Here is a 12,133-nt window from a genome sequence, read left to right as displayed (position 1 = left end):
GATTTCTTTCACACCATGAATACTCAGAAAAGCTGAAAAAGTCTTGCAATCTTCCATATGCATATCAAATTTGAGTTCAGGTTTTAATTACCTTGGAGAATTTGTTGACTTGTGTTGTATAGTGCACTGTTTTGTTTACAAATATCAGATTAAAAAACTTCACACACATCTGACTAAATTGTTCATGAAATAGAAAAGCACTAGCAGCAACAAAGACTCCTTGACTTGCATAGTGTGACATTATGTGCATACTGAATGACAGCATTCATCGGATTTGTTGCAATATGGCATGTGCATGTTCTGAGGAATCCTTCACTCAGGTGAGAAGAATTTCTTTCTTTCTTTCTTATAAGTGACTTGCTTAATAGGTTAAAAAAATTAAGCCTTTTTCTGAATAGAAACTAAACAATATTTCTGAAGTGTTCATTATAATTGTTCTTGTTTTTAGGGAGAATGAAAATATTGGACCTTCTTTTGCTCTATCATTTTCTTTCAAATAAATGCTTTGAAATCATATGTTTAAGTTTACATGCCCATGTCATTGTGTGTTCATTTGTGCATTCATTGGCTTGTGTATAAAAGTGAGATTTTATTGTACATTTACAATACAACAGTCTAATGATTGATGACATTGGAAACTGGTTAGACCAGTGCTTAAGGGGAACAAAACTATATAGCACCTTTGTGGCCGGTTTGGCCGCTTCAGTGTGATATACCTGTGAGTGTTTTGTGAGTATTTCTCCAAAGGCTGTATACTTAGTCATTTACAGGAACGAGTACTGACCAAATAACAATTCTAGGGACCACTGACCAAATAGCATTTCTGGGAAGCACTGATTAAATATATCTGGGGGGTGTTTGGATTGCGTGCATGTTTTTTTATAGTTGCAACATGTGGGTATGTTGTTAGTGTTTACATTAGGCTGTGCCACTGACACTTATTTTTAATTCTTGGCACAAGAAAATTGTTGTTATGGTGCCTGTAAAAACAAAAGACAAAGACTTTTCAGGAATATGAAGGTAAAAGATAGCTATATCTGATTATAGACTTGACTGAATTTAGTGCACCCCAAGCTGGTTTACTGACTAGAGTACACATCTTGCCAAAGAATCATAAAAGTAATCAATTTCATCCGTTGACAGAAATGTTTTGCCCACTTTCATTAGATAGAGATCATAGAGCACATTGCCAATAGAAGACCAAAAAATAGAAAACAATTTCGGCAAAAAATTTCTCCATGTGTTTTATAAGCAGCATACAGGGAGTAAAAAAAGTAAAACTTGTGTCAAAAATTAACTTCTGTATGGTGATAGTGACTTAAGCATGAGGAATTATTATCCAAGTATGGATTGGTTGTTAATGGGGAGGATAATAATATAATTTATTTGAATTTTTTTTAATAATCATGAAACAGTTGGCGATATTAAGACCAACTGTAATTTTTTTAAATGGCTCCATGATTGTCTTCGTAGAAGCCTGTGGTTGCCGTTTTTTCTGGAATGAACACTGGTTGTGGCAGTTTTTGGTGCTAGTTTAGGTGGTAATGGTAATAAATGTTCAAGTAATCATGCAGTAAATGCAAATACATCAATGTTTATTGACCTTATTTAGAATTTACTGCATTATTTCTTGCTGTAAAATCTCAGGCCTCATTGGATAAATTTACCCTTCACTTCACCAATTCATAGGCCTTCATGATCATTGTAAATAAAAGCTTGGGCCTTCATATCCCCATATCAATCAGATTGAAAGACAAGATAATCGAAAAAGGTGACAGTGGATATTTGTAGTGAACAGGCTCAAATCTGATTAGTAACAATGATTGTCAAGTAGGTACAAAAACACTGTTGATTTGCCACCAGCTTAGATGGCTGTCATTGTTGGGTTGGCATATTATGTGACTAAAATTAAGGCCAGTGCCATGGCACACTATTGATAGACTTCTGAATAAATATGATTGGTTCAGTCCTTCAGATTTTGGGGATTAACATTAACATCTTTAATTACATAGTTGAATGAAATGAAGAAAAATATTTACTTGTGTTATATTTCCATAGAGTACGTTAATTTTTTCATTGTGTTCACTTTAAGATCTTTATTCATATGTTGAATGAAATGGAAGAAAAATATGTACGTATGTTATATTTCCTTAGATTACAATAGTTAGTCATGGTGTTATGTACATGATAAGTATTACAGTTGTCCTGTCATCTGCAGAAATGTATTGCTTAGAATTGACCTCTGGTTTGAGGAGAACGCTGTCTACTAATTAGAATTGCTGTATAGTTAAAATCGTATTTTTGTCTCCATGAAAAGATTAACTGTGGTGATCGAATACATTTCTGAGAAAATTTTATAAAAATTTGTCAACAATATTTAGTGTTATAATGATCAGAAAAGTGTATGTTTTATGGCCATAATTGTCTGGAATACACACTTGTTTAGACACTCTTGTTTAACCACCAAATCATACCTGTAAAATGCAATTTGTTGAACATTTCTACCTACCTTGCCTTTAGATTGGGCTGCAGTTCATTGAAATGTATAAGATACAGTAGTTAATTGATATATACTTCCTTATAAGGCAAGTCCAGCTGCAAACAGCATAGACTCAGATCTGATGTTGCATAATGCACTAGCAGATTTGGGTCTCTGCAGTTCATAAGAGAGTAATCAATAAAACAAACAACATAGGGTCTGATCAGCCAGTGCATTATGCAACAACAGATCTGGGTGTACACTGTTTGCACTTGGATCCATCTTGTTCAACAGGTATAAACATGTCCTTATATTGTGCAAGGACAAGCATTATACAAAATTCGAATTTTGCAATCTTGAGCACTCTTATTCTTTTAGGTTGTGAAGCATGTCTGTGTGACCCCACTGGGTCCCTGAACACCACATGTAATGAACAGACTGGTCAGTGCATCTGCAAACCTGGGGTAATGGGGCTTAAATGTGACCAGTGTCAGAGATTCTTCTACGGATTCTCCCAGACAGGTTGTCAAGGTAATATAAAACTTAGTTGAGAAAATTCATATTTCAGCAATTAAGAACTAAATATAGGATTTATGCGGTATATTCAGATGTAAATTAATGAAGGAATTTGAAGATGATGTACCACCTGAGAAAATCTTTGATTCTTTTTTAAATTGCTGTTTTGGTGATGAAAACAATTAGACTCAGTATTTGATATGTTTAAAATTTTTGCCTCCATCTTTTATTTGATATACCTATTAAAGAAATTTAACAGCTTCATCTATATTTTATCTTGTTGTACTTCATGTTTGCATTTTTTGGAAGGATTTATTTATCTTCATGAAGTTATTCTATTTTAAGATGGCTGCCATGATAAGCACAGTGGACCTCAGATTGGCACCATTTCATTTTGGACCAACTAGATATCATAAGAAGTCTTCTGATAAAAACCCATGTTGATCCATTCAGGAGAAGTAGCTTTCAAAAATTTGTACTGGAGAAAACAGTACCCCTCAGTACTGGGGAAAAAAAATGCCTCAAAGCCTGTGAAGTAGCAGACAGATACCTACAACCTGGCTTGGCATCCCTGGCAATTGCCTGTATCGTCTGCCCCCTTTAGATACCCCTAGCAGTATTTTCAAGATGTCCATGATAACAAGCTTTTCAAGATGGTTGACGTAGTTGCCATAGTGTATGTGCAAGAAAGTAAAGTTTCATGGCAATCCTCTAATTGGTTTAGGAGGAGTAGCAATAAAAAGACTAATAATTATGCTTCACTGATGGTAAATTAAAATGGTACTCATTTGATGTCCAATATGTGAGCATCTTGAAAATCTTGTACCCTTAAAGGGAAAGTTGTTTTGACATGGGGGTTTTCATCAGAAGAGTTCTTATGGTGTTGGCTTGGTCCTTTGCAACAGCCAACCCTCACTATGGCCACCATGGTAATTGTCTTGTTATCTCTACTCCCAGTAGGATGGTTATATCAACATTGAGGTTATTTCACATGACAAGGCTTAATGTATGTAAAGTGACATGATCAAAACACGCTTCTGCTTATCATTACTGGCTGGTTATAATGTTTGATTATAACTGAATATTATCTATCCTGTTTTAGTTTAAAGCGATTTCAGTCATTCCAGAAACATTTGGCATGTGTTTACTGTTACTTGCCTAGAATAGTTTGTGATTTTAATAATAGGCCTTTTTATGTACTTTGCTTTATTGACGTTTTATTCTTTAAGTTTAGTTTATTGAAGGGACATAACTCATTCTCACTCAGATAAATTTATTAGTCTCAGAACGGTTACCTCCCTTGATAGAGCTTGACTGGTGAGTGCAGTACTTAAACATTTCAGTAGAAGCTGCTTACATTATGTCTTGAAAGTATTTTAATTTTTTTTTCAAATAAACTATGCTAGGAGGTAAAGAAAAGAAAAGACATTTTTATATGCTTATTATCATATAAAATCTTTATTACTAATGTCTCACAATTCATGTTTATCCCTTCAGTCCTTGTTAATGTAAAATATTACATGAAATTTGCAATACATCATTAGCATTCTCAATACTTTGATTTTTCTCCAGCATGTAATTGTGACCCTGAGGGATCGCTGGACATGCAGTGTGATGAGTATGGCTTTTGTCCATGTCGGGAGGGAGTGGAAGGACAACGCTGTGACAGGTGTCAAGAAAACAAGTACAACATTACTGCAGGCTGTATAGGTAGGTTTGATGCATTTTAGGTAACTAGCAATATATAGTTTGTACTTGTTATTTGCTAAAATTGCTGTAGTTGCAAATATTCACTAAAGAGTACTTTTGATTGATTTGTAGATTTGCGTGATTTTTGGGGTTGAGTAGATCAGTGTAAATTAAGGTGAGAGTGTGTGGTGGAGTGAGGCCTGAATTAGAGGGTTATTTGTGATTAATATCATTATAAGATGAAGGTGCAAATATTAAAGGATGCTTAGAAGAAGCATTTCTGTTAAGGGTCTGAAATTGCTATTTAAAAAACATCACTTTTTGCCATTAGTACATCCTTGCCACCCAGCCATATCCCAGGGCCTCCACTGTGGCATTACTTCCTGAACACCAGTGGGGCCATGTGGCCAAATTTTCAGGGATTTTGCTAATTTAATGTTCACATCTCTGAAATTATACGAGAATATCAAAAGCTGTATAATGCTTTTTTCATCATTTAAAAATTGAAAAATATGCCTACAGTTCTTCCTTATTGGATGTTCTCCCATGTCTCTGTTGGTGATAAGTCACGAAATGTGATAAAACTAAAATGAAAGCTTATATCTGTTTTAAAATAATGTGTCTGGCACTGAAAATATTCATAGTTTGTCATAGTTAAGTTGCACTGTTAGGTGTTTAATGTTAGTGTAAGGGATTTTCTAGGTTAAAGTCACCACTGCGGCAAACATGATTTAATTTATTTTGAGGGTGGCAGAAGTGACTTAATTTATCAAAGATATAGTTTGTCATTTAATTAATGGTATGTTAAGTTGGAAAGAAGGGTAATTCAGAAAACAGATTTTTAAGAGAAGGGGACACTGTTCTCAGTCATTGTGATTCCATGTGCAACACTGGTAATAAGTACATGATAATTTTGGGAGTTTGCTTAATGGATTAATTTGCATCAAAATCTTAATTCTTAATTAGCACTATTTTGTATATATTATTGAAACCAGAAAAATACATCTGTAACATTGGTTTTCGAGAAAGGTTAGCCTTGAGCAAGTACAAGCTGTAAAGCAATGTTGATACAAAATTTATGTAGTTTATAACAAGTTTAGATTGAGCAGATGCAGACTGGAAAGTAATCTCATCCAAATTAATGCAGTTGTTAATAATTAGTATGATTCAGTGAATGACTTTTGAACAGATTGGAAAGTAGTGTCCATTCAGATTAACAGTTGTTAAGGTTTTGTAGCTAGTGCAGATTCAATGAATGACTTTAGTACAGACTGGAAGGTAATGTCCATACAAAATTGAACATTCATGTAGTCGTTTTTAACTAGTGTAGATTCAGTGAATGACTTTAGTACAGACTGGAAGGTAATGTCCATACAAAATTAAACATTCATGTAGTCGTTTTTAACTAGTGTAGATTCAATGAATGACTTTAGTACAGACTGGAAGGTAACGTCCATACAAAATTAAACATTCATGTAGTCGTTTTTAACTAGTGTAGATTCAGTGAATGACTTCAGTCCTCATTCTGATAGCAGATGGGGTATATTGTTTTGCTGTTGTTTATCTCATGCAGACCTGCCAACTCATACGAATTTGCCGTAAGTCTTACAAAAATTACTCTTAAAATATGGACTTACGGCATACAAACGTAAACTACAGAAAAATGTTTGTTGCAGAATAATATGGATAATCCGTTCACCCATGTTTGATGTGGATCCAGGTTTCATATTAGGATTAGTGAAATAAGTCAGGGAACCAGACTAATTTTACAGCAGCACCCCAGACGCTTTAAACTGCACCTATTTGTTCATGCAAAGCATCTGCATGATCATACTGTTGATTGTAAAGAAAAAAAATATTAAATGGCATCCAGAAAGTAATGCATGTTTAAGACAAAAGGGGAAAAACTTAAAAATTAACACAGAAGAATAAAAGGAATATTCAGATTCTTTTCGTAAGTCTTACGAAAATTACCTTAAAATATGGACTTATGGCATACAAGCGTAAACTGTGGAAAAATGATAGTTGCAGAAAAATATGGATAATCGGTTCATCCGTGTTTGATATGGATCCAGGTTTCATCTTAGGATTAGTGAAATAAGTCAGGGAACCAGACTAATTTTACAGCAGCACCCCAGACGCTTTAAACTGCACCTATTTGTTCATGCAAAGCATCTGCATGATCATACTGTTGATTGTAAAAAAAAAATATTAAATGGCATCCAGAAAGTAATGCATGTTTAAGAAGAAAGGGGAAAAAAACTGTTAAAAATTAACACAGAAGAATAAAAAGGAATATTCAGATTCTTGTGAATAAAAGCTGGAAAGGACACAGTGACGTTTATTGGACATCATGTGCCAATTTGAGCATGTCTTGTGGCGGGAGATATTATTGCCATCGTCATGTGAAATGGAAAAAGAATTTCCAAGAACTATGTCAAGTTGAGAGATAGCAACAAGTTGCATAGGGTTCAGAACTAAAGTTTGTACAACTGTACTAGTGGTAAATAAAGTCTACGCGTACTGTACAAACTTTTCAGTTAACATAATGAATATCATCTCTGCGTCAAACTTTAATTATGTTTTCCAGGTTTACAGTAGTAGTTATTGATATTTTGTTACACCTTAATGAAAATTGGTAAATCTTACAGGAAAAAATCAACTGCCTTACTGAGGCAGACTCGCCAGGGTTGGCAGGTCTGTCTCATGTCTGTTTTAGTGGGATAGCCAAATATTATAAAAATTTAGCACCAGGAAATATAAGATTCATTATTATGATCACAAATAAATGAACGGAGTTACAAAATGTAAGGTAATTAGAGCCCATTTTCTGTTTTATTTTATTTACATATTTTTTTAACTTTTTGGGCTAAGACTTCTGTAACAAAATTCTGTTTGCATGATTAAGCAAAAACCACTTAATGTTGTAGACAAATTATATTGGTATTTGTGGTTTCTTGTCAGTATAGTAGTTGTTTAATTTTTCTACATTCTTGATGTTACTTTGCAAGGAATATATATATATATATATATATATATGTATATATATATATATATATGTATCAGTGGGCATATGTCTTTTCGAAACACAAATCAAACTGCTTTTTTATATTTATATAGTCAATACTACATATGTCTTTTCTAAACACAAATCAAAATCCTTTTTCTATATTTATATTGGTTAAAAGTACACATTTTTCTAGTTTCTTCCACATACTAAATTAAATCATCATGCATTGAAGTAACTTGTATCACACAGCATGTAGATTAATATGTGTATTAACATTAAATTCAAGTTTAGAAGTCTTGTTTGGGTAAAACATTTATGATTGATGTAGTAGTTTTTAATATTCCTGTCCTTAATTTCAGATTGTCCTCCCTGCTACAGCCTTGTGCAAGAGCGAGTAAGCATCCATCGTGGGAAATTGAGGGAACTCAACAACCTCATTATTAATATTGGCAACGACCCAACTGTTTTCAATGATACAGCCTTCCTTAATCAGATGAATGCTGTTAATGATTCCGTCAACATTTTGTTGGATGAGGCTAGGGGTGCATCTAGTAAGTTTTTGTCTTGAAAGAGTGTAGTGTTTCCTTCCCTTGTAAGTTTAGGAACATCTGTAATGTTATGTTCATTTAAATTTTAAAAAATTCTTTCTGTGAAATATAAGTTTCATCAAAATGTATTTGTACTCATCACATTTTTGCTTGAAAAGGAATCACAACTCCATGATAGATTGCTCAAGAAGTGTGAAGATTTATCCATCCTGAACATAATTTTGTTAGAGCAGATGTTTTAATTTTGTTGATAGACTGTTATGTACATCACATCTAAATTTCAGCTGGTGATGGCAGCCTGGGACAACAGCTACAGATGTTGAAAAAAAGCATTGAGGATGTGTTACAGCGATGTGCCGTAATTACCCGTAACATTGTCATGGCCAAGGAAACATCAGAAAGCAGCTTGAATGACATTATGACTGCAGAGGAGGCGATAGAGCGTGCAGAACAGGCACTTAAAGCAGCCAAAAATTACATTGATACAGAAGGTCTGACTGCACTACAGAGAGCAAAGCAGGCACTGGATAGCTTTGGGCAACAATCAAAGCAAATGACAGACATTGCCAACCAAGCCAAGGAGCTTTCTAGAAGGTTTGGCTGATTTTTTTCCAGTGAATGTGACAGGTTCTTGCATTCATTAGAAGTCAAGGCCCTGCTTTCTCAAAATATTTGGAGCATGAGGAGTAAACATAAGTTTGAAAACCTAAAAAAAGAGACCTAATCTTTAGTGTATATGCTGTGTATTCTTGCATACAAGTTAAGTCCAACTTAAGAGAACACGTACCCTGGTTTGCCATAGTGTAGTGTGCCATCAGATCAGGGTTTATATTGTTTGTTCTACTTATTACTCCTAACAGATTGCATTGACCCAGATCTACCAGCACATTATGTGATCATAGATCTTGGTTTTTCCAGTTGGACTTAACTATATGTGTTTGTGAAAGATAGGAAATTGGATATGAACCAAAGGTACATACAGTTTGAAAATTCATTGATTCTGTCCAAATTCTGATCTGAAGTACATCATCCTATTTGACTGAGCTTTAGTTAAAACATTGTGCTTGAAAATGTAGGTTGGAAAACTGTAATATTTCATAGAAGTACACTTTATATGGACTTTGAAAACAATTTATGCAGATTGGTAATAGCTCAAAATGACCATTTATTTGACATAGACAGTTGCATTAAATCCAGTTTTGGATGTTTTCATAAGACTGGCATATGTACTGGTAGTTTTTTTTTTATAAACATCCATTTGCATGAAAAAATGTTCAGCATTGTATTTAAACATATCTGCTTCAGAACCCAGAGTATCATATCATATAATAGTCTGTTTTACTAATGTTGTAAATAGGAGTATGTTTGTCTCACATACTTTACCAGATGTTAATGCCTTTTTTTTTCTGGCAATGAAATCGTCATCAAGATTTAGCTGTGAAAAAGTTTGGTGTTGTCAGATATGTTTGGATGCATTGTTACATGGTTTGAAGGTGAACATTGTTTAGTGTAAAATGCTCATTTCATCCACAAATGTGCAAGAGACACTTAATTTAAGACTTTGCATGTTGCATACAAATTTGCAGATATCGTTTGAGCTTGGTGTTGTTGCATGCCAAGCAGTAATTTGCTGAATGAGTAAATGTACAAGATGAATCAATTCACTGTTTAAATTTTATACAGGCAAGTTGAGGAGGCCAAGCGAATCCATGCAGTGGCAGGGAAGGCCCTGAATACATCTCGTGAAGCACTACAGTTGGCAAGAGAAACACTTAGCATGCCTGGAAGTGTCCTGCAGGAGATACAGGTCCTCAGGCAAAAGTAAGGCCTGTTTCTATTTGTTTCTTAATTTTTGTTGTTAAGACAAAAATAAATTTATGAAACATTACAAGCTAAATGTGTATATGCAGAATGGGCTAATGGTAAACACTGTACTATGTCTGTAGGTTATGGGTTCACACTCTACTCAGGGACAGTGAGTTATTTATTCTCACTGCACTCTGGTTCAGTGGGTTATTGTTTCACACAGTACTCTGGGTCAGTGTGTTATTGGTTCACTGTATTCAGGGTCAGTGGATTATAGGGGGTTTCACAGTTAGTATCTCCCCTTGAAAACACCAGAGGGCATATCGGTGCAATTCACTTCCAGATAGTTCAATCAATTAAGATGGCAGATGTAGATCAAGAAAATGTGACAGACCACTCACATTATGCAAGCAGGATTGATATCTCACTATCTTAAAAAGAAATTCTATCAATATTTGATCAATTATTTGTAATTCTTTTATTTTGTTTCACTAACTTGAGCTGCTCCCAGCTTTCAAATAAATATTCTCTGCCCATTTCAGAACTTCATTATCTTTTCATTACTACCTTATGCTCTTGTTTGTATTTATTGATTGTGCGAAAGTGTATCGCTGCGTAAAAAGTTCTTGCCAATTATCTCGCTTGAAGAATAATGAAAATATGTTTATTTTGTACAGCTTCAATCATAGCAGTTAATGGAGGTTGAATGATGAGAAAACAATTATAACTTCTTAAGGTTTGTGTGGACATGCACATTTTAGCTAAGGGAGGTAATTTTACAGTAACTCCATTGCAACTGTGAAAACCCATGTTGGTTCATATGGTACTCTGGGTCAGTAATTATTGGTTCACAGTGTATTCTAGGTCAGTGGGTTATTGGTTCATACTGTACTCAGGGTCAGTGGGTTTTTGATTCACACTATACTCTGGGTCAGTGGGTTATTGGTTCACACTATCCAGTGCTGTTGGGTTATTGGTTCACACTGTACTCATGAGTAAGGGGGAAATTTGTTAACATTGTACTCTGTCAGTTGGTCATTAGTTCACACTGTACTCAGAGTCAGTGGGTTTTTGGTTCACCCTGTACTCAGGGTCACAGAGTTATTGGTTCACCTGTTTATGCAGAATGGGCTAATGGTAAACACTGTACTATGTGTCTGTAGGTTATGGGTTCACACTGTACTCAGGGTCAGTGAGTTATTCATTCTCACTGCACTGTGGGTCATTGGGTTATATGTTCACACAGTACTCTGGGTCAGTGTGTTATTGGTTCACACTGTATTCAGGGTCAGTGGGTTATTGGTTCATATGGTACTTTGGGTCAGTAGTTATTGGTTCACAGTGTATTCTGGGTCAGTGGGTTATTGGTTCACATTGTACTCTGGGTGGGATTTTGGTTCACACTACTCTGGGTCACTGGGTTATTGGTTCACACTGTACTCTGGATCATGGGTTATTGGTTCACATGGTACTCAGCCAATGGGTTAATGGTTCACAGTGTTCAGAGTCAGTGGGTTATTGGTCACACTGTACTCAGGGTCAGTGCATTGTTGGTTCACACTGTACTCTGGGTGGGATTTTGGTTCACACTACTCTGGGTCACTGGGTTATTGGTAAACTCTGCTCTGGGTCATGGGTTATTGGTTCACATGATACTCAGCCAATGGGTTATTGGTTCACAGTGTTTAGAGTCAGTGGGTTATTGGTCACACTATACTCAGGGTCAGTGCATTGTTGGTTCACACTGTACACAGGATTAATTGGGAATTGGTTAACACTGTACTCTGTCGGTTGGTCATTGGTTCACGCTGTACTCAGGGTCAGTGGGTTATTGGTTTACACTATACTCTTTGTCAGTGGGTTATTGGATCACTGTTCTCAAGGATAGTGGGTAAATGGTTCACACTGTACTCTATGTCAGTGGGTTATTGACTCGCAATGTACTCTGGGTCAGTAGGTTATTGGTTCACACTTAGTACTCTAGCAGACCTGCCAGCCCTTTTGATTTGACTAAGTTTTCTGGAAATTGCCCTTAAAATATAGACAAAGAGAATAAAAGCAGAAATTACAGAAATGATTGCTGTG

General features: G+C 35.2%; 1 protein-coding gene across 1 annotated transcript in view; it reads left to right on the top strand.

Moving 5' to 3' along the window:
• The window catches only part of LOC149779090 (laminin subunit gamma-1-like), a 130,363-nt gene that overhangs the window by 88,940 nt on the left and 29,290 nt on the right, over nt 1–12,133 (top strand). Inside the window, exons 16-20 of the mRNA XM_089939643.1 lie at nt 2,858–3,010; nt 4,568–4,705; nt 8,054–8,245; nt 8,527–8,836; nt 9,926–10,063. Coding sequence (XP_089795769.1) covers nt 2,858–3,010; nt 4,568–4,705; nt 8,054–8,245; nt 8,527–8,836; nt 9,926–10,063 — 931 coding nt within the window. The remainder of the gene's footprint in view (nt 1–2,857; nt 3,011–4,567; nt 4,706–8,053; nt 8,246–8,526; nt 8,837–9,925; nt 10,064–12,133) is intronic.

Source organism: Sinohyriopsis cumingii, chromosome 17 (assembly GCF_028554795.1).
Source record: "Sinohyriopsis cumingii isolate HCF-2022 chromosome 17, ASM2855479v2, whole genome shotgun sequence".
Lineage (NCBI taxonomy): Eukaryota > Metazoa > Mollusca > Bivalvia > Unionida > Unionidae > Sinohyriopsis > Sinohyriopsis cumingii.
This window is presented reverse-complemented; position numbering and strand designations above follow the sequence as displayed.